Consider the following 24,840-nt stretch of genomic DNA (forward strand, 5'->3'; position numbering starts at 1 on the left):
TCATGGCCGCGGAGCGGCGCGCCAAGGCGGACACGCTGGCCCTGCGCCGGCGGCTCCTCAGGTACCGCGGCGGGCGGCGCGGGGTGGGGGGACGCGCCCGCGCGACGCAGGCGCACGACGCACGCGGGCTCCGGCGCGGGCCCCGCGGGGCCTGTCCCTGGCCGCGCCGAGCTCTGGGCGGCGGCGCCGTGGGGAGGCCGCCGTCTCCCCCGGCAGGCCGCCTTTGCCCCTGGAGGAGCCCTGTGCCCTGGCCTCTGGGCGGGCTCGCCGCTGGCGACGGCCCGCAGGACCCGGCCCTGGCTGCAGAACCATCCGGGAAGGGGCCTCGGGCAGGCCTCCCTTGCCCTGAGTGCGCGCAGGAGCCCCGGGCTGGCCCGCATAGGGGACAGCAGGGGCCCCTTGGCGCGTCCAGGGCCGGAAGCCAGGACCTGCTGTGGTTGTCCACCCCACCCCCACCCAAAGCACAGCCTCAGGGGGCCCCGCCCGTGCAGACGAGGGAGCGCCGCCACAGAGGGTTTAAATGACTTAAGAAATAATTTCAAGTTTTAATAACTTCTCGCCGCCGCTTCCTGCTTTATTTTGGGGCGGTGACTGGACAGGGTGTCACTCAGGCAAGGGTGGCGGACCTGTCCCCTCGCCTGTCTCCCACAGCGCTGCCTGCAGACTCTTTTATCCTGAGGCTCCTGTTAAGATTGTCCGAGGCCAAGGGCAGTACCTGTATGATGAACAGGGGGCAGAGTACCTGGATTGCATCAACAATGTGGCTCACGGTCAGTATCATCCCTGGGGCCGGTGGGGCAGGAGAGGAGGCGGAGGCTGTGCACCTGGCCCCAGGGTGACCCCAAGGTTGCAGAGAGGTGTGGAGACCCCGGTGTGAAGCTGAGGGGCCGCCCCCACGCGCAAGAGGCCCGGTTTGTGGTGTAGTTGTAGGAGGCATCCAGCCAGAGGTGTCAGAGATGCAGGTGCGTGGCGCCAGTTCCGCGTGGAACTGAGGCAGGTGGCCCAGCGCTGCAGATGGCCGTGGCCATGGCTCAGTGTTGGCCCCTGGGGGCCATCTCAGATGCTGGGCAAGGCGGCTGACCCAGGAAACTCAGCAGACAACTTGGAGGTTAATAGAGTAGAGATTAAAAGCAGGACGTCTGGTCCTCCACTTGGTGGTCTTGGCGAGGTAACCCATTCTCTGTGCCTTGCTTTGCCCTCTGCTGGATTCGAGACACTACTAGGGAGCCGCTTCAAGGTGTTGGCGAGGACTGAGTGTTGCTTTGCTAACTTGTCTGAACGGGCCTGGCGCTGGTGAGCTCCCAGTACTTGTTCCTGTTATTAGCCTCGGCCTCTGCAAGCCTGATCACCTCCAGCCCCAGGATGGGTGAAGCCAAACACTGACAGCCAGCCCTACCCGCTGCCTGTCTCAAGCAGAAGGCACCAGAGAGCCCCTTAAAGACAAGGCTTTTTCAGAGAGACCTTCTGCCAGGATCTTGGGGATCCCAGAACTGGGGGCTGTCCTCCCCCTCTGCCTGCCCCTCCCTCTTACCCCTCCCCTCCTGTGACTCCTCCCCACTTCCTGCCTCTCCCTCTGTGACTCCTCCCCTCTTCCTGCCCCTCCTGTGACTCCTCCCCTCCTGTGGCTCCTCCCCCTCTTCCTGCCTCTCCCTCTGTGACTCCTCCTCTCTTCCTGGCTCTCCCTCTGTGACTCCTCCCCTCTTCCTGCCTCTCCCTCTGTGACTCCTCCCTCTTCCTGCCCCTCCCTCTGTGACTCCCCCTCTACCTACCCTCCCTGTGTGACTCCTCCCCACTTCCCGCCTCTCCCTCTGTGACTCCTCCCCCTCTTCCTACCCCTCCCTCTGTGACTCCCCCTCTACCTACCCTCCCTGTGTGACTCCTCCCCCTCTTCCTGCCTCTCCCTCTGTGACTCCTCCCCTCTTCCTGCCCCTCCCTCTGTGACTCCCCCTCTACCTACCCTCCCCGTGTGACTCCTCCCCACTTCCTGCCTCTCCCTCTGTGACTCCTCCCCTCCTGTGACTCCTCCCCCTCTTCCTGCCTCTCCCTCTGTGACTCCTCCCCTCTTCCTGCCCCTCCTGTGACTCCTCCCCTCCTGTGGCTCCTCCCCCTCTTCCTGCCTCTCCCTCTGTGACTCCTCCTCTCTTCCTGGCTCTCCCTCTGTGACTCCTCCCCTCTTCCTGCCTCTCCCTCTGTGACTCCTCCCCTCTTCCTGCCCCTCCCTCTGTGACTCCTCCCCTCTTCCTGCCTCTCCCTCTGTGATTGACGGGTTTCACGGAGCTGGGGGAGGCCACATGGAATGGGCTGAGTGGAGTCGGCCGTGTGATGGACATGGCCCTCTTGCAGTGGGGCACTGCCACCCTCTCGTGGTCCAAGCTGCACACGAACAGAACCAGGTGCTCAACACCAACAGCCGATACCTGCACGACAACATCGTGGATTATGCGCAGCGGCTGTCAGAGACCCTGCCGGAGGAGCTCTGTGTGTTTTATTTCCTGAATTCTGGGTAAGTGGACTGCGGCCAGCCCCCGGCCAGAGGGTGAGATGGCGGAGAACAGTGTTACTCGGGGGACATAGCCTGGTGTCGCCGCCTGCATGTGACTCCGGGAGAGTCCCTGCTGCTCCGGCTCCCGCGCTGCCCAGCTGTGGACTTGGCTTGCCCTGGTGGGACCCAGCTCCTGGTTTCCTAGAAAAGGATGCCCTTGGCTGTTGTGCAGGATCCCTGTTGGGGCCTGGTGAGGTAGCGTCCGGTGTGCTGCACCCCAAGACTTGGCGTAAGGAGTGATTCTTCAAAGAAACAAAAAGACAGAGGGGGCTGTTGTCAGGAGGAGGCATACAGAGTACAGTGAGGCCTCCGAGCTTTGGGAGGGCCCCACCTGTCTGGGGAGTTAGGGAGACTTTCCTAAAAGAAGCCACATTAAGCTTAGGGCTTGTGAGGTGGTAATTTCCTTGCGAGGAGGAAGGAAGCGTGCCACCTGCTCCATCAGAAGTACTTTTGTCAAGGTTGGTGTCTGCACAGACAGTCTTGTGCGAAGGCCCAATGGCAGGAAAGGGCGTGGCACCGTGGAACCCAGGGAAGGTCAAGGAGGAGAGGGCACGAGCTAACACTGGGAGGGAGCCGGGGCCTAGTCAACCAGGCGAGGAAGCGCTTGCTCCTCCAGGAGCACCAGAAAGCCATAGGGAAGTGATATCAGGGCAGGCGGAAGACAAGAACGGGCACCGTTATGGCCAGTTGGGGTGCCAGGTGAATAGTGATGGTAGCACACACTGGAATGGCAGGCAGTGCAGAAGCAGGTAGGTGGTCACAGCATACCTGCAGGAGAGCAGTCTGGTAAGTCACAGGCAGTGGCATTTGTGTGATTATCATCGCTGCTTGCATAGTACAAGGATACTCTCAAAGGACCGTGGAAAGTGGAATGAAAAGATACGTTTAACTTAAAAGTACAGAGAATTTTTCAAAATTCATGCAAGGGTTTCCATACTGCGCTTTTTCCATGAATGTTTTGCAGTCCTCACACTTGTCAGCCGCCCCCTTTCCCCACCACCAGATAACTTCAGGAAGGTGGAATTTAGCATCCACCCCTCACAGATGAGGAAACAGCAGTTCAAGGAAAGAAACTGGCTTGCCCACGGTCATCCACCTGGGAGACGGCAGAGCCAGAACTGGACCCTGTCTGGGCAGAGTGGGGAGCTGGGCCAGGAGTCGGCGCTGCTTCAGCAGTGGCAAAGGAACATTCTTTGGATCCCAGTGGCTCCCATGTTGCCACATCTGATTGTGGGTCCCAGTGGCTTCCATGTTGCACATGTGGTGATCTCTGCGGATCCCAGTGGCTTCTGTGTTGCACATGTGGTGATTTGTGTGGATCCCAGAGGCTTCTATGTTGCCCATGTGGTGATCTGTGTGGGTCCCAGTGGATCCCACGCTGCACGTGTGGTGATCTGTATGTATCTCAGTGGCTGCCGTGTTGCCCATGTGGTGATCTGTGTGGGTCCCAGTGGCTTCCATGTTGCTCACGTGGTGATCTGTGTGGGTCCCAGTGGATCCCACGCTACACATGTGGTGATCTGTGTGGGTCCCAGTGGATCCCACGCTGCGTGTGTGGTGATCTGTATGGGTCCCAGTGGCTCCACGCTCATGTGTGGTGATCCGTGTGGGTCCCAGAGGCTCCCACGCTGCATGTGTGGTGATCTGTGTGGGTCCCAGTGGCTCCCACACTGCATATGTGGTGATCCGTGTGGGTCCCAGTGGCTGCCATGTTGCCCATGTGGTGATCTGTGTGGGTCCCAGTGGCTCCACGCTGCACGTGTGGTGATCTGTGTGGGTTCCAGTGGCTCCCACACTGCACATGTGGTGACCTGTGTGTATCTCAGTGGCTGCCGTGTTGCACATGTGGTGATCTGTGTGGGTCCCAGTGGCTCCACACTCATGTGTGGTGATCCGTGTGGGTCCCAGTGCTCCCACGCTGCACGTGTGGTGATCTGTGTGGGTCCCAGTGGCTCCCACACTGCACATGTGGTGATCTGTATGTATCTCAGTGGCTGCCATGTTGCACATGTGGTGATCTGTGTGGGTCCCAGTGGCTCCACACTCATGTGTGGTGATCCGTGTGGGTCCCAGTGCTCCCACGCTGCACGTGTGGTGATCTGTGTGGGTCCCAGTGGCTCCCACACTGCACATGTGGTGATCGTGTGAGTCCCGGTGGATCCCACGCTGCATGTGTGGTGATCTGTGTGGGTCCCAGTGGCTCCACGCTCATGTGTGGTGATCCGTGTGGGTCCCAGTGGTTCCCACGGTGCACGTGTGGTGATCTGTGTGGGTCCCAGTGGCTCCCACACTGCACATGTGGTGATCGTGTGAGTCCCGGTGGATCCCACGCTGCATGTGTGGTGATCTGTGTGGGTCCCAGTGGCTCCACGCTCATGTGTGGTGATCCGTGTGGGTCCCAGTGGTTCCCACGCTGCACATGTGGTGATCTGTGTGGGTCCCAGTGGCTCCCACACTGCACATGTGGTGACCTGTGTGTATCTCAGTGGCTGCCGTGTTGCACATGTGGTGATCTGTGTGGGTCCCAGTGGCTCCCACACTGCACATGTGGTGATCTGTGTGTATCTCAGTGGCTTCCACGCTGCACATGCGGTGATCTGTGCAGGTCCCAGTGGCTCCCACGCTGCACATGCCATGCTCTGGTTGCTGCCCGGGCCTCACCTGCTCTCAGAACTGCTCGACAGAGTTAGCCGCCTCCCTGGAAGTGCTTCCAGGACACTGTGCCTGCTGCTTTGTCGCCAGCATCTCTGCCCAAGTCCTCTACCACTCTGGGCTCTTCTGAGGAGCTGCTTTTCCCACCAACCCCCTTCCTGTGTGATCTCATCCCGTCCTTTCACCCATGTGCTGGAGCCTCCCAAATTGACATTACGAGCCCAGAGGCTTCCCATGTGTTCCAGACACAAGGTTCTCACTGCCTGCTTTATTTGACAAACATCTCCAACTTCTCATGTCCAAAAGGTAATCAAGTTACCTTCCACAACACGTGGTCTGGGCCCACAGCAGGAGCCCGGTCCCCTGCCCCAGGCCTTCTCAGTAAGACCATCTCTGCTCATCGCCACCCTTACCCCGGCTCAGGCATCACGACTTACAGCTCTGTTCAAGGCCAAAACCCCAGCATGCGTCAGTCCTGCCCCGTCCGCCCCCTGCCTGCCTCCCAAACCCCTCCATTCCTCGCCATCCCTGGGGCCAGCCCCTACTGTCACCTGGGCAGCCTCCCCCGAGGTCTCGCTCCCACTTTGATTCGCGTCTACTCCACCAGACACACACACAGGCTGCCTCCTGACATGGGAGCTGTGCCCCTTCCCTGAGTACTGTCCCTCTGCAGCTTTGCGTGGGCACTCAGAGTCCAGGCTCCTTCCTAGCCCTGTGACCGTGGCCCCTGCCAGGCTCCCACTTGGGCCCTGGCCCCCTGAGCATACTGCACCCTGTTGCCTACCGTGGGACCTACAATGTGGCTGAGGCTCCCCTTGCTGGCGTCGCCTCTGTCCAGGGCTTCCCACAACCGGTAATGGCGCCGTGACAGTACCACAGACAGTCCCTCACTGACAGCGGTTTCCTTTCCCATGGTCCTGGAGGCAGGAAATCCAAGATCAAAGCCTCGGTGCTTGGCTTCCCGCCATGTGATCACGGGGCGTTCTCCTCCGCACAGACACCCAGGGGTCTCTGTGCGCATCCAGGTTTCCTCTTCTGATAAGGACGCCAGTGCGAAGGGAGCGGACCACACCCTCATGGCCTCCTTTCTACCCCATCTTCTCACTGAAGGCCTTATCTGCAGATACAGCCACACACAAGGGCAAAGGCTTCCACGTGTCAGACGGGGAGGGGGCAAAACGCAGCCTCTAGCACCCTTCTCTAAAGCCGGCCGCTTTGGGACCCTACATTGCTTGTAGTACTTACCGAAGTGCCGTGCGCTTGCTCGCTCGCTCTCAGTGCTTTCGAGACGCACCCGGAATGTGAGCTCCAGGAGGGCCCAGCGCCTGGGAGGCAGTGGACGGTTAGCACATGGCTGAGCAAAAGCCCGGCTGAATGAGCTCCAGAGAATCTTCCGGCTGCTGGAAGGGTCCCCTCGGCCGTGAGCATTCCGCTTTCACAAGTCCTCGGACACCCGTCCAAACCGAGCCCACCTTCTCTGCTGCAGGTCAGAGGCCAACGACCTGGCCCTGAGGCTGGCCCGCCAGTACACGGGACACCAGGACGTGGTGGTGCTGGACCAGTAAGTGCAGCTGCCAGCCCTGCTGTTTCCGGAAGCCAGGCCCGCGCTTGCACATCCTTTCCAACAGCCAATGAGGCTTTGACCTTGGGTGCTTCGAGAGGGAGGAGGAGGGCCTGGCCCCAGGAGGGAAGCGTGGTGGGCAGAGACCAGGCCCCAGAGACACCTACCAAGCGGGACTGTCCCCCAGCTGCTGACTGGGGGGGAAGATTCCGGGGAGCAGTGTTGTGAGGGGTGAAAGCAGGTGTCCAATCCACCCCGGCAATGGTTCCCACGTGTCAAGCATCTGATGTACACAAGACCCAGGCCCAAGCTCACAGCATTAGCACATCCAAGGTTGATTATAACACTGAAGATTCAGTGTGACCCCACTTTACAGAGGGGAAAACCGAGCCTGCAGAAGTTATATGATAGCAGCCTTGCAGGAAGTCTTGCTGGCCCTGAGACCCAGGCTTGCTCCCAGGCCAAGGAGACTGGAGGGCTGAGGCAGAGTAGGGGGCCTTCCTCGTGTGTCTTTGGAGGTGGCGGGCAGTGATCAGGGCTGGGCCGGGGAGTCTGTGCCTCCTGGGCCCTCACCCACCCCTCTCCTCCACAGTGCGTACCATGGTCACCTGAGCTCCTTGATTGACATCAGTCCCTACAAGTTCCGGGACCTGGATGGCCAGAAGGAGTGGGTGCACGTGGTAGGAACCGCCCGAGTCGGCACCATGTCGGAACCCAGTCCCCAGCCCCAGTGACGCGGCAGTGACGTGGTGCTGTCTCCCTGCAGGCACCCCTCCCAGACACCTACCGGGGCCTCTACCGGGAGGACCACCCCAGCCCAGCTGCGGCCTACGCCAGTGAGGTGGAGCGCGTGGTCCGCAGCGCACAAGAGAAGGGCAGGAAGGTAATCGCCTCCCCCTGAGCAAGAGTGAGCCTGCCTTGAGGAGTCGGGGTGGTGGGTGGCACAGGGGCTAGTTCACTGCTGAGGGCATGGACGTGTGTCCAGGGCCCAGGCTGTCTGGGGTGAGCAAGAGGGGCCCCTTGCAGGAGGCATTGCCCAGCTACAGGCATGACAGGTAAGGAGGGAGAGAAAGGCCGCTGAACAGGGGCCTGCCCAGGAGGGGAGGGCCCCCCGAGCATGGGACCCTGCAGGACTGGCAGGAGGCGCCTTGGAGAGGCAGGCCCATCGCTGGAGCCCCAGTGCTGCACTGAGCACCTGGAGCCTAGACCCTTAAAGCCTCAGGGAGCAGGGGAGGCCCCTCCAAGGGAGGCCAGTAGGCCTGGAGCAGGGTTTTATGGTGGTGGGCTTGGATGGCACGGCCCGGGGGCAGTCACTGGGAAGAAGCCGGGGCAGGCCATCCCCAGGCAGTGGAACAGAGACAGGAGACATGGGGCACACCCCGGAGAGAGGAGGCTGTGAGCGGCCGCGGTAAGGGCCCTCAGCAAGGCCTCCCCTCACCGGGTCTTCCCCAGCACAGGATGGATGCAGGGGTTGATGGCTACAAAGCCTGGGGAGAAAGTGCCCCGGCTCGTCAGCTCCTCCCTGCCCCTGCAGCAGCCTCTGAGCAGCTCTGAGGCAGAACACCGCGGGGATGTCCTGGCTGTGGACAGAGGGAGGAGCCAAGCTCGGGGGGTTGAGGCGTCACCTGGCGGCCACATGGAAGGTGGCCAGAAGGGGAGCCCAGTCAGATGGCGTCTGTGGGAGGCCGAGGCTTGCCCCGGCCCCTGGGGTCTCCTGTGCAGGTGGAGGGGAGGGGCTCAGAGACTTGGCAGAGGTGAGAGCTGTGGGCATGCGCACCGGCACTTCTGCCCTGGGCAGGAAGGAAGGGAGTGGCAGTCGTCTGCTGGCACAGGGACAGGCTTATGTTGCAGAAATCTGAATTCAGTTTGTGGCAAGCCAGGGACCATCCAGGTAGTAAGAGCTGGTTTGAGGCCTGAAAGAAAACTGAGTCACAGAGCCCCACCTGGGGTGCAGTGGTGATGGGGACCTGTCCCCCACGAGGCCAGCCCCGAGCTGGCTGGCCGCAGCAGGGTGGGCCACGCTCGCCTCTCAGTGTCTCTGTGCTGTGTTCCCAACCTGCCTCTCGCCCACAGATCGCGGCCTTCTTCGCGGAGTCTCTGCCGAGTGTGGGGGGGCAGATCGTGCCTCCTGCTGGCTACTTCTCCCAAGTGGCAGGGTGAGTGGGTGAGCTGGTCTACCCAGGGAGGGCAGGGCTGTAACTGGGCTTCCCAACCTCGGCTTGGCTTTTGAGACAAAGCCCTTAAAGAGGTAATGGCGGAGGAAAGGCCGACCATTTGCCCGAGGCCCCAGGCTTCGCGCAGGCAGGGCCGGGATTCAGAGCTGCTCTGTCCCGTGCTGCAGGCACATCCGCAGGGCCGGCGGGCTCTTCGTCGCAGACGAGATCCAGGTCGGCTTCGGCCGGGTGGGCACGCACTTCTGGGCCTTCCAGCTGCAAGGGCAGGACTTTGTGCCTGACATCGTCACCATGGGCAAGTCTATTGGCAATGGCCATCCGATTGCCTGCGTGGCCACAACCCAAGCTGTGGCGAAGGCTTTCGAAGCCACCGGCGTCGAGTACTTTAACACGGTGAGTAAGGAGGGTTCCAGGGCGGGGCAGAGGCACAGGGCAGACGCTGCCCAGGCCCCTATGTTCCTCAGGGAACGCTAGGCCAGGTCAGAAGCACACACAGCAGCTTACCACGTTAGCGTGTCACGTGCTGTCCCCAGGGAGCGCACAGAAAGGACAGAGACCCCTCCCCTTCCCGTGGTGCCGGCTCTGCATGCCCAGCCCTGTGACTGAGGAGCAGGGGGCTCATGTGTGGGGGTGGCAGTTGCACAGCTCCCATTGCACCACGGCTCAGAGGAAGGCACGTCCCCTGCAGCCCCAAGACAGCAGTCACAGGGTAGGCGAGGGTGCATGGTGGTGGCGGGCTCCTCTTCGTGGAGAGCTGAGGAGTCTGGACGGCTTGTGGGGCAGTGAGAAACGGCACGGGGGCCACAGTCGCCAGGAGCCCAGCTCTGCAGCATGCTTCGGCAGCATCCGCGACGGCCAGTGCAGAGACCAGCACAGGCAAGAGAGCCCGAAGCCCAGGTCTAGCTCTGGAATAGGAAGGGACCCAGACCTCGCAGGGTCTTCCCTGTAAAGCGTGACTCGCCAGGATTTGGCAAGATGGACAAAGGCAGAGGCGGCCGCTGGGAGTGAGGGAGGGACAGTGGCCTGCTGCCTTCAGCAAGCCGCCACTCCGCCCAGGGGAGCGGCAGAGAGGGTCAGGCTTGTAGGGGCTCGGGCAGGGAACGGAGGCCGCGGGGTCCTGAGGCGGGGTGGAGGCTTCCTGAGTCGGGAAGGATGCGCAGGAATCCGCTTGTGAAGAGGGCCTCCTGGAGCCTGATCCTGACTTGAACCTCAGGTGCAAGATCGCCCATTCAGTCCTTGCCTGGAGAAAGACTCATCTGTCTCCACAGAGCCGTCTCCTGTTGCATCACTCACTCGGTTAATTTTTTTTTTTTTTTAAGATATGTGTATTTGTTTGAAAGGCAGAGTTACAGAGAGATAGGAAAGAGATCTTTCATCCACTGGTTCACTCACCAAACGGCCACAATGGCTGGGGTTGGGCCAGTCCAAAGCCAGGAGCCCAAAACCCCATCCAGGTTTCCCACATGGGTGGCAGGGGCCCAAGCACTGGGACCATCTGCCACTGCTTTCCCAGGCACAGTAGCAGGGAGCTGGGTCGGAAATGCAGCAGCCACAACTTGAACCGGAGGAGCCCATGTGGGATGCTGGCGTCGTGCCCAGGGAGCTGAGCCACAATGCCGGCTCTTGGTTGGTTATCTGAAAGGCTGAATGACAGACAGGGAGAGAGATCCTCCATCTGCCTGTTCACTCCTCGAATGCTGAGACTCTCATCTCCTGTCTGCAGGGCCCCTCCTGTCACACCACTCACCCACTGACTTTATTTTTTAAAGATTTATTTATTTATTTATTTGAAAGGCAGAATTACAGAGAGGCAGAGGCAGAGAGTTCTTCCATCTGCTGGTTCTCTCCCTAGTTGACCACAATGGCCGGAGCTGGGCCAATCCAAAGCCAAGAGCCAGGAGCCAGGAGCTTCTTCTGGGTCTCCCACGTGGGTGCAAGGGCCCAGGGACTTGAGCCATCTTCTACTGCTTTCCCGGGCCATGGCATAAAGCTGGATCGGAAGTGGAGAAGCCGGGACTTGAACCGGCGCCCATATGCAGGCAGCGGCTTTACCCACTATGCCACAGTGCTGGCCCCCACCCATTGACTTTTATTAATATTATAAGCACCTGGGAAGCTATCTCCCCACATGCTCACCCCCAGCCCCGTCTCCTAGCCCCCTCACCTGAGAACAGTCACTCTGAATCCCTTGTTCATTGTTTATGACAGTTGCTGTTTTTACCTTGTGGGAATTCTATCATGCTGGACAAGGGTTCAAAAAGTTTGGTGGGAAAATGAATTTAAAAGTTGAGTTGGTACAAAAGAATTTTGAACTCCCTGCATGTTTTTTTCACAATCCACATTTCCATGAACTTTTGGAAGGTTCATCGCATATACTCCTCGAGAACTTTTTACCTAACCTCATATCACTGGAGATCATCCATATTGCATGTCACTGAGGTTGTCATTTGATGGCTTCCTAGTACTGCATTGGATAAAGATTTATGGGGCCAGCATTGGGGCACAATGGGTATCCCATGTGGATGCTGGTTCAAGTCCCAGAGCTCCACTTCCGATCCAGCTCCCTGCTAGTGGCCTGGGAAAAGCAACAGGAGATGGCCCAAGTACTTGGGCCCCTGCCACCCTCATGGGAGACCCAGATGAAGCTCCTGACTCCTGGTTTCAGCCTGGCCCAGCGCTGGCCATTGCAGCCGTTTTGGGGTAGTGAACCAGCAGATGATCTCTGTCTCTCTCTCTCTGTAACTCTTTCAAAAACAAATAAATCTTAAAAAAAAAAAAAAAAAGCACAACATGTATTCACACCCACATTGATGTACATTGAGGCTGTTCCCTGTTTATGGCCACGATGAATAATGCTGTGAACAGTGTTTATGTCCACTACATGGGCAGGAATTTTCCTCTGGGCAGCACCTTGCAGTACAAAGGCTGGGTCACTGAGTGTTGAGTGTGTGTGTACCTTCAAGTTAATAGGGAATGACATCTGTATTCCAAAGTCATGCACAAACTAGTACCTTTCGCCCCTTGCCAGTCCACTGGGGTATGAAGTAGCAGTTCCTGTGGTCTCGCTGTGCCCTGTCTTGATTTTAAATGATCAGAAGCAGCTCATGTTCAGTAGCCATGTGGCTCCTCTCCCTTGAAATGCCTGTTGTGTCTTTTGCCCATTTGTTAACTGTATTGCTGGTGCTTTTCTTGACTGTGGGATGTTGGTGTGTCCATGTGCGTGTGTGTGTGTGTGTGTTTGCATACTTGAACACATACCTACACATGCACATGTATATTTTTCTTGATAGTGACCCTTTGTTGATTGTGTGCATTAATACAGAATAGTCATCCAGTTTATATCTTTCCACTCCGTCATATTTGTGATCAACCAGAGTTCTAAATTTATTTATTTATTTATTTTTTGGACAGGCAGAGTTAGAGAGAGAGAGACAGAGAGAAAAGTCTTCCTTTGCCGTTGGTTCACCCCCCCAAATGGCCGTCACAGCCAGCGCGCTGTGCCGATCCGAACCCAGGAGCCAGGCGCCTCCTCCTGGTCTCCCATGCGGATGCAGGGCCCAACCACTTGGGCCATCCTCCACTGCACTCCCGGGCCACAGCAGAGAGCTGGACTGGAAGAGGAGCAACCAGGACTAGAACCTGGGGTGCTGGCGCCGCAGGTGGAGGATTAGCCAAGTGAGCCGCAGCGCCGGCTCAGAATTCTACATTTTAACATCATCTCTGTCAATCTTTTTCATCTATACCAGTGTTTTTTTGTTTTTGTTTTTGTTATTTTTTTTTTTTTTTTAGATTTATTGGTTTCATTTGAAAGGCAGAGTTAGAGGCAGAGAGAGAGAGAGAGAGGTCTTTAGTCTACTGGTTGATTCCTCTAATGGCCACAATGGCCAGCGCTGAGCCAATCCAATGCCAGGGGCCAGGAGCCTCTTCTGGGTCTCCCACGTGAGTGCAGGGGCCCAAGGTCTTGGGCCATCTTCCACTGCTTTCCCAGGGCATATCAGAGAGCTAGATGAGAAGTGGAGTAGCCAGGACTTGAACCAGTGCCCATATGGGATGCTGGCACCACAGGCAGCGGCTTTACCCATTACCCCACAGCACCAGCCCCAACATAGCAGTGGTTTTTTTGCAGTTTATTTAAGAAACTTCATACTGCGAGGTCTGAGATACACTAACCTGTGTTTTCTCTCCAGTGTTTTAATGTTTTGTTCGAACACATGGGTGCTTAATCCATCTGAAATTAATTTTTAAGAATTAATTTACTTTCATTTTATTGGAAAGCAGAGGAGGAGAGAGACAGAGACAGACACAGAGACCTTCCATCCACTGATTTACTCCCTCAATGCCCACAACAGCTAGGGCTAGGCCAGGCTGAAGCCAGGAGCCTGGGACTCCATCCAGGTTTCCCAGGTGAGCAGTAGGGATCCAAGTACTTTAGCCATCATCTGCCTCCCAGGATGCACATTAGCAGGATGCTGGAATTGGAATGGGAGCCAAGGACTCCCGTGCAGACACTCCAAAACGGGATGCAGGCATCCAAGGCAATGCCTTAAGCACTGCACCAAGCACACACTCCAGAAGTTGATTTTTTTCACGGACTATAAATCAGAAACCCAGTCTCTCTGCATATGAGTAATGTTTTATCCACTCCCTTTCTTCCCCACTATGTGCTATGTGCTGTGTGACCAGAACTCACACGGAGGGGTCTGCTTCGGGTCTACTTCCACTCTTTTGGTCCATTTCTGTCTGTCCCTATAACAATATGTGATTACTGCAACGTCATAGCAGGTTCTGATATTTACTAGGAAAGACAAGCCCCCTTTCACCTGTTTTTCTTGTTTTTCTTGTCTTTCGTTTAAATTTTAGAATTCTCTTTAAACATTTTATTTTTTTTTTTTAAAAAAAAAAGCCCTTTTGTGATGTTGATAGGAAAATTGGTTGATTTGTAGATTTATTTACTTGAGAGGCAGAGAAAGTGAGCTCCCATCTGTGTGTTCAGTCCCCAGATACCTGCAGATCAATGTGAGAACTGATTTGTTGATAGTACTGTCGTCCCATCAGTGAACCTGGAACACTTCCTGTTGTGCAGTTTTCGCTACAGAGATCTTACCCATTGTGAGATTTAGTCCCAGACAATCGCTGTTCTGTCGTAAACAGTGACTTCCTTCCTGTGTCTACTGTCTGATGCTGGGGTTTAAGATATGGCCTTTGGGCCTGCGCCGCGGCTCAATAGGCTAATCCTCCACTGCTGGCACTCCAGGTACTAGTCCCGATTGGGGCGCCAGGTCCTGTCCCGGTTGCCCCTCTTCCAGTCCAGCTCTCTGCTGTGGCCCGGGAGTGCAGTGGAGGATGGCCCAAGTGCTTGGGCCCTGCACCCTCATGGGAGACCAGGATAAGCACCTGGCTCCTGGCTTCAGATCAGCGCGGTGCGCCAGCCGCAGCGGCCATTGGAGGGTGAACCAACGGTAAAGGAAGACCTTTCTCTCTGTCTGTCTCTCTCACTATCCACTCTGCCTGTCAAAAAAAAAAAAAAAGATACGGCCTTTTATATTTTAGTCTCACATCCAGCTGCTTGTTAAACTCCTCTATCATTTCTTTTTTTAAAAGATTTATTTATCTTGGGGCTGGCACTGTGGCTTAGTGGGTTAACGCCCTGGTCTGAAGCACCAGCATCCCATATGGGCCCCTGCACCCACGTGGGAGACCCAGAGGAAGCTCCTGGCTCCTGGTTTCAGATCGGCGCAGATCCAGCATTTGCAGCCATCTGGGGAGTGAACCAGCAGATGGAAGACCTCTCTCTGTCTCTATCTCTCTCTGTAACTCTGTCTTTCAAATAAATAAAATAAATCTTAATAAAAAAAATTTTCTTACTTGAAAGGCAGAATGACAGACAGAGAGAAAGATCTACCATCTATTGGTTGATTCCTCAAATGGCCACAATGGCCAGGGCTGATCCAGGCCGAAACCAGAAGCCCAGAACTCCATCCGGGTCTCCCAGGTGGGTGGCAGGGGCTCAAGCTCTGTCATCTTCTGCTGCTTTCCCAGGCATGTTAGCAGGGAGCTGGAGTGGAAGCACAGCAGCCAGGACTCAAAAGAGCACTCCACGAAGGGATGCCAGCGTCACAAGCCAACAAGCCATGGCATAACGCTGCGCAGTGCTGGCCCTCTTCCATCATCTCTGATAGAATGCTTGTGTTTATATTTTTCTACATCAATGATCTTGTCTCCAAGTAATGGCAGCTGTCTTATTACACTGAGAGAGACTGACTTCCAATACATATTTGAATTTAATTGGTTGGCATAGTGGATAGACTTGTTCAGTTTGTTGTAACTGCTGGTAATGGTTATCCATTGAGGGTGATGTTTATTGTAGGTTTTGACCATAGTCTTTATCAGGTTAAGAAAATTTCCTATTACTAATTTATGAAGAGATTTTGTTATGAACAGGAATTGTCTTTATTTTTTTTAAGATTTATTTATTTATTTATTTATTTATTTATTTATTTGAAAGGCAGAGTTACAGAGGCAGAGAGAGAGAGAGAATTCTGCTGTCTGCTGGTTCACTGCCCAAATGGCCGCAATGGCCGGGGCTGAGCCAATCCAAGTCAAGAGCCAGGAGCTTCTTCTGGGTTTCCCACGTGGGTGCAGGAGCCCAAGGACCTGGGCCATCTTCTACTGCTTTCCAAAGCCATAGCAGAGAGCTGGATTGGAAGTGGAGCAGCTGGGACTCAAACCAGCATCCATATGGGATGCTGGTGCTGCAGGCGGTGGCTTTACCTGCTGTGCCATAGCGCTGCCCCCCCCCCCTTTTAAGATTTATTTATGGGGACAGTGGTGTGGCCTAGCAGGTAAAGTCACCACCTACAGTGCCAGCCTCCCATATGGGCACTGGTTCATGTCCCAGCTGTTGTACTTCTGATCAAGTTCCCTACTGATGTTCCTGGGAAAGCAGTGGAGGATTGCTTAAGTGCTTGGGCCCCTGCACCCACGTGGGAGACCCAGATGAAGCTTCTGACTCCTGGCTTTGACCTGTCCCAGCCCAAGCCATTGCAGCCATTTTGGGAGGGAACCATTGATAGAAGACCTTTCTCTTTCTCTTTCTCCTTCTGCCTCTGCCTCTCTGTAACTCTTTGACTTTCAAATTAACAAATATATCTTCTTTTAAATATTTATTTATTTATTTATTTATTTATTTATTTGAAAAGCTGGACCACAGCAGCTGGGACTCAAACAGGCACCCTTATAGGATGCTGGCACTGCATGTGGTGGGTTAACCTTCTACCCCATGTGCTAGTCTTTATCATGTTCTCTTAAGATTTATTTTCCTTGAGACAGCTTCCTTTCTTCCTCCCTTGCCAGCTCACCTGTCTTCCTCCCCCTCTTCCCCGCCAGCCCCTTCCCCAAAAAATAAAAATCAAAAATAAATAAATAAATAAAGATTTATTTTTCTTACGTAATAGGCACAGTGACAGAGAGAATGAGAAAGAAAGAGCTTCTGTCTGCTGATTCATTCCCCTAAAAGAGCACAGCAGCCAATGCTGAGCCAGACCAAAACCAGGAGCCAGGAACCCCATCTGGTTTTCCCATGTGGGTGCAGCAGCCCAGGTACTTGGGCTCTCTTCTGCTGCTCTCCCAGGCACATGACGGGGAGCTGGATCGGAAGTGGAGCAGCTGGGCCTGGAACCGGCGCTCAGATATGGCTACTTGCAACCAGCACCAGCCCCTGTCCTGCTCTTTTAATGTGTCTGTTGAAGTAATATTTTTTTCTCTTTTCATCTGTTAATATGGTAAATTCTATTTACAGATTTTCTCATTAGGCCATTTTCATATAGCTGGTACAAATGCAACTTGGAATGAAGTATTATTATTCTTATACACTATTACATACATTTGCTTGTATTTTATGAAAAAAAAAATTTTTTTGACAGGCAGAGTGGACAGTAAGAAAGAGAGAGAGAGACAGAGAGAAAGGTCTTTCTTTACCGTTGGTTCACCCTCCAATGGCCACCGCGGCCAGCGCACTGCGGCTGGCTCACTGCACTGATCCGAAGGCAGGAGCCAGGTGCTTCTCCTGGTCTCCCATGGGGTGCAGGGCCCAAGCACTTGGGCCATCCTCCACTGCACTCCCGGGCCACAGCAGAGAGCTGGCCTGGAAGAGGGGCAACTGGGACAGAATCCGGCGCCCCAACCAGGACTAGAACCCGGTGTGTCGGCGCCGCAAGGCAGAGGATTAGCCTGTTGAGCCATGGCGCTGGCCCTGTATTTTGAATTTGTCATCTATTTTCAGGGATAAAATGGGACTGAGATTTTTTTTTATTTTATCTTGGGTTTTGGTATCTGGGTCCTACCTGCGTTGTAGAATGAGCTGAGAAGTATTTCTTTTCCTTTTCCATAAAATTCAGATGAGCTCGTCTTGGACTCTCTGGTGAAAACTCACCTGTAGAACCGTCTGGGCCTTGTGTTTTCTTGGTGGGAAAATTCTAAGTTGCCATTTCAGGCCCCCCCTTTTTTTTTATTTTTGACAGGCAGAGTGGACAGTGAGAGAGAGAGAGAAAGGTCTTCCTTTTTGCTGTTGCTTCACCCTCCAATGGCCGCCACAGCCGACGTGCTGCTGCCGGCTCACTGCGCTGATCTGAAGCCAGGAGCCAGGTGCTTATCCTGGTCTCCCATGGGGTGCAGGGCCCAAGCACTTGGGCCATCCTCCACTGCACTCCCGGGCCACAGCAGAGAGCTGGCCTGGAAGAGGGGCAACCGGGACAGAATCCGGCGCCCCAACCGGGACTAGAACCTGGTGTGCCGGTACCACAAGGCGGAGGATTAGCCTAGTGAGCCGCGGCGCCGGCCCACTTCAGGCCCTTTTTAAGCCATGCTTCAGATGGCGCAGGCAGCACCCTTAGCCCAGGGGTGCTCTCGCGGTTCTGAAGGCTGAGTCTGAGCTCAGGGCATCAGCGTGACTTGAGTCATCTTCAGGCTGCAGTCAGGCAACTTTCTGCTGTACCCACACATGGGGAGAAAGGCGGTGGAGCTGTGTGGGAGCCGACCCAGTGGGTTAAGCCGCCTCCTGCGACGCTGGCATCCCATATGACCACTGCTGTTCCAACAGTCCCTGCTGTTCCAATTTCAAACCAGTTCCCTGCTAATTCACTTGGGGAAGCAGCAAAAGACGCCTAACGTGGGCCCGGTGCTGTGACCAGTAGGTTAACACCCTGGCCTGAAGCCCAAGCATCCCATATGGGCGCCGGTTCTATCCCGGCTGCTCCTCTTCTGATCCAGCTCTCTGCTATGGCCTGGGAAAGCAGTACAGGATGGCCCCAAGTCCTTGGGTCCCTGCACCCACATGGGAGACCTGCAAGAAGCTCCTGGCTCCTGGTCAGAACAGCTCCAGCCATTGCGGCCATCTGGGGAGTGAACCAGCGGATAGAAGACCTCTCTCTCTGTCTCCACCTTTCTCTGTAACTCTTTCAAATAAATAAAATAATAAATATTAAAAAAAAAAAAAAGATGCCTAACATACTTGGGCCCCACCACCCACAGAGGAGACCCAGATGGAGTTCCAACCTCCTGGCTTTGGCTTGACGTTGGTCATTGTGGCCATTTGGGGAGTGAATCAGTAGATGGAAGATCTGTCTCTCCTCTGTGTAACTCTGCCTTTCAAATAAATAAATCAGTTTTTTTTAAAAAAATCATTTCTTTGAAAGGCAGAATTAGAGAGGCAGAGACAAAGAGAGTAAGAGAGATTTTCCATCCACTGGTTTACTCCCCAAATGGCCTCAACAGTCAGAGGTGGGCCAGGCTAAAGCCAGGAGCCAGGAGCTTCTTCCAGGTGTTTTCCCAGGCACATTAGCAGGGAGCTGGATGGGAAGTGGAGCAGCTGGGACTTGAACCAGTGCCCATATGGGAAGCCGGCACTGCAGGTGGAGGCCTAACCTCCTACGCCACAGCATCAGCCCCCGTTTCTCCTCGTTTCTTTCTGGTCTTCTGACCGCACAGTCTCAGTTGACACATCTTCAGGTAGGCTCATTCTTTCCTGTGCTCGCTCAGATCTGCTGCTGAACCTCTCCCTCGTGTTTTTCATTTCCATTACTGTGCTTTTCAACCCGATTTTCTGTTGGGGTCTTTTTATAATTTCTGTCTCTTTACTGGTAGTCTCTATTTTGGCCTAACAAGGTCAATGTCTAGGCTTCCTCAGGGACAGTCTGGATGAAGGGCTCTTTATATCCTGTGTGTGCACCAGGCTTTCTTCTTTCTTTGCATGCTTCATAGCTGTCCATTGAAAACTGGACGTTTTAAATCGTATCATGTAGCAAACTGGGAAATCCTATTCTCCTCTCCCCGCCGAGTTTGTCAGTGTTACTTTTTCAGTTGGTGGTTTAATGCCTCTTCTGAACTTATTCTTACATTTTTCATTTTTATTCAAAATGCTTAGACAGAGTTATTCCATCTGCTGATTCACTCCCCAAATGCCCACAACAGCTGGGACTGGGCCAGGCCAAACCCAGGAGTCTGGAACTCCATCCAGGTCTCCCATGTGGATGGCAGGACCCAAGTAGCTGAGCCATCATCCGCTGCCTCCCAGCAGGTGCTGCGTTCACAGGAAGCTGGATCCAACATGGAGGAGCCAGGGCTCAAGCCAGGCACTCTGATGAGGAATGAGGGAGTCCCAGGTGGCAACCTAACCACTGCACCAAACACCTGCCCCTGAACTAATTCTAAGATGTTGTCGGTACTGTCCTGTGTGGCCAGTACAGTGTCTGCTTTTTTAACTTAGTGATCATACAGATATTGCCTTAAATACCTAGCTCCGATGTTACTCAGCCAGTGAGCATGTAACTCCACCTTAGCTTCTTACCAGCCTTTCATTCTGTGAGTTTGCAAACAGTTGATGACAGTTTCTGCTTTCATGGAGATTTTCATGGTGGGCAGAGAGGCCTTTTTCTGCCACTTTCATTGGCTTCACCCAGTCTTGTTCCTATTCATATTTTTAATATGATTCCATTTCACCTCCTTGCAAGACAGAGAGAGAGATGGCCTCTATCTCCTGCTTCACTCCTCAAATGGCTGCAACAGGCAGCACTGGACATGGCTGAAGCCAGGAGGCAAGGAGCCTGGAACTTCATCTTGGTCTCAAGCACTTTGGGCCATCATCTGCTCAAAAGATGCATTAGAAGGAACTCGGGTCAGGAGCAGACACAGGGCTCAAACTGGTGCTCCCATATGGGATGCGGTGCCCTGAGCACCAGCCTAAACCCACTGTGCCATACCACCCACCCTTCTCATTCCCATCTCCTTGAGATTTGCTTTTTCCAAGCTTTAACAATATTCTTGGTTGGCACTGCGGCTCACTTGGCTAATCCTCTGCCTGCAGCGCTGGCACCCCGGGTTCTAGTCCCGGTTGGGGCGCCGGATTCTGTCCTGGTTGCTCCTCTTCCGGTCCAGCTCTCTGCTGTGGCCCGGGAGTGCAGTGGAGGATGGCCCAAGTGCTTGGGCCCTGCACCCTCATGGGAGACCAGGAGGAGGCGTCTGGCTCCTGGCTTCAGATCGGAGCAGCATGCTGGCCATAGCGGCCATTTGGGGGATGAACCAACGGAAAAGGAAGACCTTTTTCTCTAACTCTGCCTGTCTTTGCTATGTTATTTCTAGTGTGCCAGGTGTGGTTTCTTCTCTCCCCTGACTCCCTGCAGACTTCCCATCATCTTCTACCTCTGGCAGGTCTGTCTGCTGTTGTCTTTTCACTCTATTTCTCTCTTTTTGGAAAACTACCATCCAGATGTTAGTGCTTCTACTTGTTTGCCATAGGCTTTAGTTGTTTATGTTTGTCATGTCTTCTGGGATTTTTTTTGTCACCATGATCTTCAAGTTCACTCACTCAGCTGTACCTGTTCTGTGAGTACCCGAGCAGTGGCTTAACCCCTGTGCCACACCATTTGTCCCAAATGGAGAACATTTTGAACACTGACATGACACTCAAACTTCAGAGTTTGGAGCATTTCAGATAAGGAATCCTCAACCAGCAGTTCACGATATAAAGACAAGTGATTCCAAATATTGTTGGGGACATGGGACAACTGGAGTCGTACAGATTACTGGTACGAATGTTGTATGGACGACTTTGGAGGTTCTTTTATTATAAAGGTAAACACACGCTTGTCATACAGTCTATCAGTTCACCCCTGGGTATTCAGAGAAGGATGAATATAGGTTTACAAAAGGCTTATGTGTTCATAGGCCCACAATCCAAACGACCAAGGGTCCGTCAGCAGATCAGACAAACTGTGCTGCATCTGTACAGCAGAACACTGCACAGGCATGCAGTGAGCTACTGACACAACAGTGCCAGCAAACTTCAAAAATGGAGGTGGGCCCAAAGGCAACAGGCACCCAAGGGTACATAGTTCTGTGATGCCACTTGTATGATCTGGAAAAGGCAAAACTGTAGTGACAGAAAACAGGCCAGCTTGGTGCTGGGGGCCTACAATGGGAGCAGTGTGGGGAATGGTGGAATGTAAGGCAGTCCCCCAAGGACACATCCCATTGAACTTTACACTTAAACATATGTAGTTTATTGTATGCAAATTATAACCACAATAAGACTTTTAAGATGTGAAGGGCAAACAAGGTCTGCAGAACCCCTTACTCCTGAGCTCGCCAATGCCAGGTCCACATTCTAGATCCCTGTAAGACCAGGTGGGAGAGGGAGAGGCAGGGCACCCAGGCTGCCCATGCTGTGCATAAAGTAAAGCAAACATGTGCAGAGCACCTAATTCCTAGCTTCTGGTAGTGTCACAGAAGCTAAACCGCCTGCAGACTGATGTGGCTCAAGGCCACCGGCTTTCATGCATGTCAGTCTCCTTGAGAGGTCATGGGACCAGTGTGAGCCGGAACCTTCTCTGGGTAAACACTGGCTCTGGGACAGGGCCCAGCACACCCTCTCCTTCAGTTCCTCATCCCAGGGGATGCAGACCTGGGCCCATAATCACAGGGTCTGGAAAGTCAGGTTTGCCTACAAGGGACCCAAGAGAACCCCACCTACTCCAGGTTTGTGGCCCTATGCTCTTGCCACTGCAGAGGGAATGTGTGGCAGTTCTGCTGCCCTCAGCACTGACTTGTCCTTTGTCCAACTCAGTTTGGGGGCAGTCCGGTATCCTGTGCTGTGGGGCTGGCTGTTCTGAATGTCTTGGAAAAGGAGCAGCTCCAGGCCCACGCCACCTATGTGGGCAGCTTCTTGATGGAACTCCTCAGGCAGCAAAAAGCCAAACATGCCATCATTGGGGACATCAGGTGAGGCCTTTGGTGGTCCCCCTCCACTCTGCAGAGGTGGCACAGAATGGCAATGGGGAGGGGGAGGCTCTGACAGTGTGTGCCTTTCCTGTGCCACACCTTGGGCACCCCCTCCCTGGAACCCTTTTCATCATCCTCTCCTGAGGGCACCCACAGCTCTCAGCCTGCCCAGTAGGCAGCCAGGTATGCAGTGAGTTAGCAGGACAGTGTGGCCTTCTCAGGTGTCACCTTCTCTAGGGGTGCTGGACTCTTCATTGGTGTGGACCTGATCAAAGATAAGGCCACAAGGACGCCGGCAACTGAAGAAGCAGACTACTTGGTATCCAGGTACTTTTCAGGCCCCGCTAAGTGAAGAACCACCCCCACCCACCCTGTTCCGGGCTCCACGGGTCCCTGGACATGACAGTGTGTAGTACCGGGGGCCTCTGGGAGGCAAGGGGCAGCTGACCTGCGTGTCCCAGCTGGGGCCAAGGCCCAGCAGTGAAGGCTTCTGATGACACAGGCCTTCCCCAGGCCAGGCGTGGCCTTGAGTGTGGCTGAGGGCTCAGATCCAGTCAGCAGAAGGGCAGTATTGACAGCCACAGGAGCTCCACACTGGGAGCCACCCTTCAGGGCAGGAAAGGCTTCCAGCATGGTGGGGGCACCAGACATGAGACAGCAGCTCGGCCAGTCCATCTCCCAGCCCTGACTTGCATAGTTTAAAGTCTCATTTTTTGGAACTGTATTTCAAAGGCAGATACACATCTTCCACCTACTATTCACTCCCCAGGTGCCCACAGCAGCAGGCTTAGGGCCAGGTCTTTCTTGTGGGAAGCAGCCACCGCCTGCTGCCTCAAATGGTGCACAGCAGCAGGAAGCAGGAATCTGAAGCCATCTCCCGCCCCTCCCTGCCCACCCAGAAAGCCCTTATTCAGACTGCAGTGTGCATGGACCCATGTTCCTGCATTCCTGCCTTTTGTCCTTGGTGGCCTACTAGGCTTCTCAGTCACATCCACCAGCTCACCTCCCCCTTCAGCGGGGGTGGGGGAGGGTCTCAGCTGTCAGGTGGCACCCAACCTGTTGAATTCTGACCTTTCCTGTGAGGTTGTTGCTCCAGGTGAGGAAATGCCACAAGATCGAAGTGACCAACAGTAAGCATGGAACGTGGGAATGACTCAGGTAGAATCATCTTACTGGAAACAGAGCCTGGGGGCAGGAGCAGGTGGCTGAAGGACTAGGTCGGGAGTACACAGGGCCCATGCACCACTCTACCTGTTCTGGAGAAGCAGCAAGCAAGCATTGAATCACAGAAACCAGGCAGCAGTGTGGTGCCATAGCCTAAGGTTTGGCTTAATGGTGCCTCCCGGCTGTGGTGAGGCCCCTTCCGGGGGCAGCAGGCTCAGGGACACGTGCAGCACACCTCACATCAGGGCTACTGGTGCTGGGCCACTGATTGAGCTTTACAGTTACCAGGAGGGATCTCACAGCAGCATGGCAGGACCCTGGTCAGGAGGCCCAGGCCACGATAAGGACTGTTCTACCCTTACAGACTGAAGGAGAACCACATTTTGCTGAGCACGGATGGCCCTGGGAGGAACGTCTTGAAGTTTAAGCCCCCGATGTGCTTCAGCCTAGACAACGCACAATACCTGGTGGCAAAGCTGGATGCCATCCTGACCGGTGAGCTTGGAGCCTGAGAGGCAGCTGACCATGTCTCTAGAACCCACCTGTGGCTAGTAGCTAGCTTCCCAGCATCCACTTCAAGAGGTATCACACTGCTGGACAAGGAGCAGTAGGGACTTAAAGACAGGCCTTTCTGGCCTGTGCCTCTCGAAAATGATCCCTGGGTAGACAAGAGCCAAGCCACCACCCAGCATATTTGATGAAGTTTCAGACAGTTTGTGTGATGTCAGGGGAGCAGCCGTCAAGGACTGAGGTGGCAGGAGCTGCATTCCACATTGGAAATTAAGGCTACCCTCAGCTGCTGAACAGCTACAATAAAATTTGCACAACAGATTTTTAATCACCTAGGGTAGATGGAGGTCAGCACAGGGCCTCCCCAGATCCAATTAAGCAATGGGGGATTCGACGGGGAGGTTAGACTAATGCCACAGGCCTGATCTGGAGGTCCTGGATAGAACTGAGGGAAGGCTTTGTGCTTTCAAGCTGCTGTTGCATCTGTGTGGGTAAAGGGTAGGATATGGCACAGCTGGGCTGGTGGGCCTAATCTCCAAATTACCATGTGAGCAGCCTGGATACCAGAGGCAGAGAAAGGTGACCAGGTCAGGTGGCTTTATCTTTTTTCAGACATGGAAGAGACTGTGAGAAGTTGTGAATCACTGAGGCTCTAGCTCTGAGCCAGCCCCGCTCCAGGTGAGTAGGCCTTGCTTCTCGCTCAAGACCCAGAGACATTCCCTCAGCACTGCAGAGAGCATCAGCAAGCATAACCATTTTTAAGGAACATTTTCATTGAGGTCATGTCCCCATCCCAGAATTATTTCAACGCTGGGAGGTTTTAGCTACCCTGGGCATCGTCCTCCCACTCCCACCAGGGAATCTCCAGAGCACTTAGTATGCATGATGGCTAGCACAAGAGGGCAGGAACAGCTCTCTCCTCCCTCTGTGACTCCTAGGAGAGCAAATGAAACTTGTCTTGTCTC

At 54.7% G+C, this 24,840-nt stretch overlaps 1 protein-coding gene across 2 annotated transcripts; it reads left to right on the top strand.

Moving 5' to 3' along the window:
* Positions 1–24,553, top strand: PHYKPL (5-phosphohydroxy-L-lysine phospho-lyase). Of its 2 annotated transcripts, XM_062188596.1 has the most exons (12): positions 1–61; positions 652–770; positions 2,344–2,503; positions 6,681–6,755; positions 7,348–7,435; positions 7,522–7,638; positions 8,829–8,911; positions 9,097–9,322; positions 22,047–22,201; positions 22,439–22,528; positions 23,730–23,860; positions 24,488–24,553. In XM_062188596.1, exons 1-12 carry the CDS (start codon positions 3–5, stop codon positions 24,529–24,531), a joined length of 1,347 nt encoding a protein of 448 aa, XP_062044580.1. In that variant the 5' UTR covers positions 1–2; the 3' UTR covers positions 24,532–24,553. The 2 variants fall into 2 exon arrangements, with proteins under 2 accessions (XP_062044580.1, XP_062044581.1); XM_062188597.1 differs by lacking the exons at positions 22,047–22,201; positions 22,439–22,528; positions 23,730–23,860; positions 24,488–24,553 and adding an exon at positions 10,782–12,405.
* The last annotated feature ends 287 nt before the right edge of the window (positions 24,554–24,840 follow it).

The sequence above is a fragment of the Lepus europaeus genome, chromosome 4, assembly GCF_033115175.1.
Source record: "Lepus europaeus isolate LE1 chromosome 4, mLepTim1.pri, whole genome shotgun sequence".
NCBI lineage: Eukaryota > Metazoa > Chordata > Mammalia > Lagomorpha > Leporidae > Lepus > Lepus europaeus.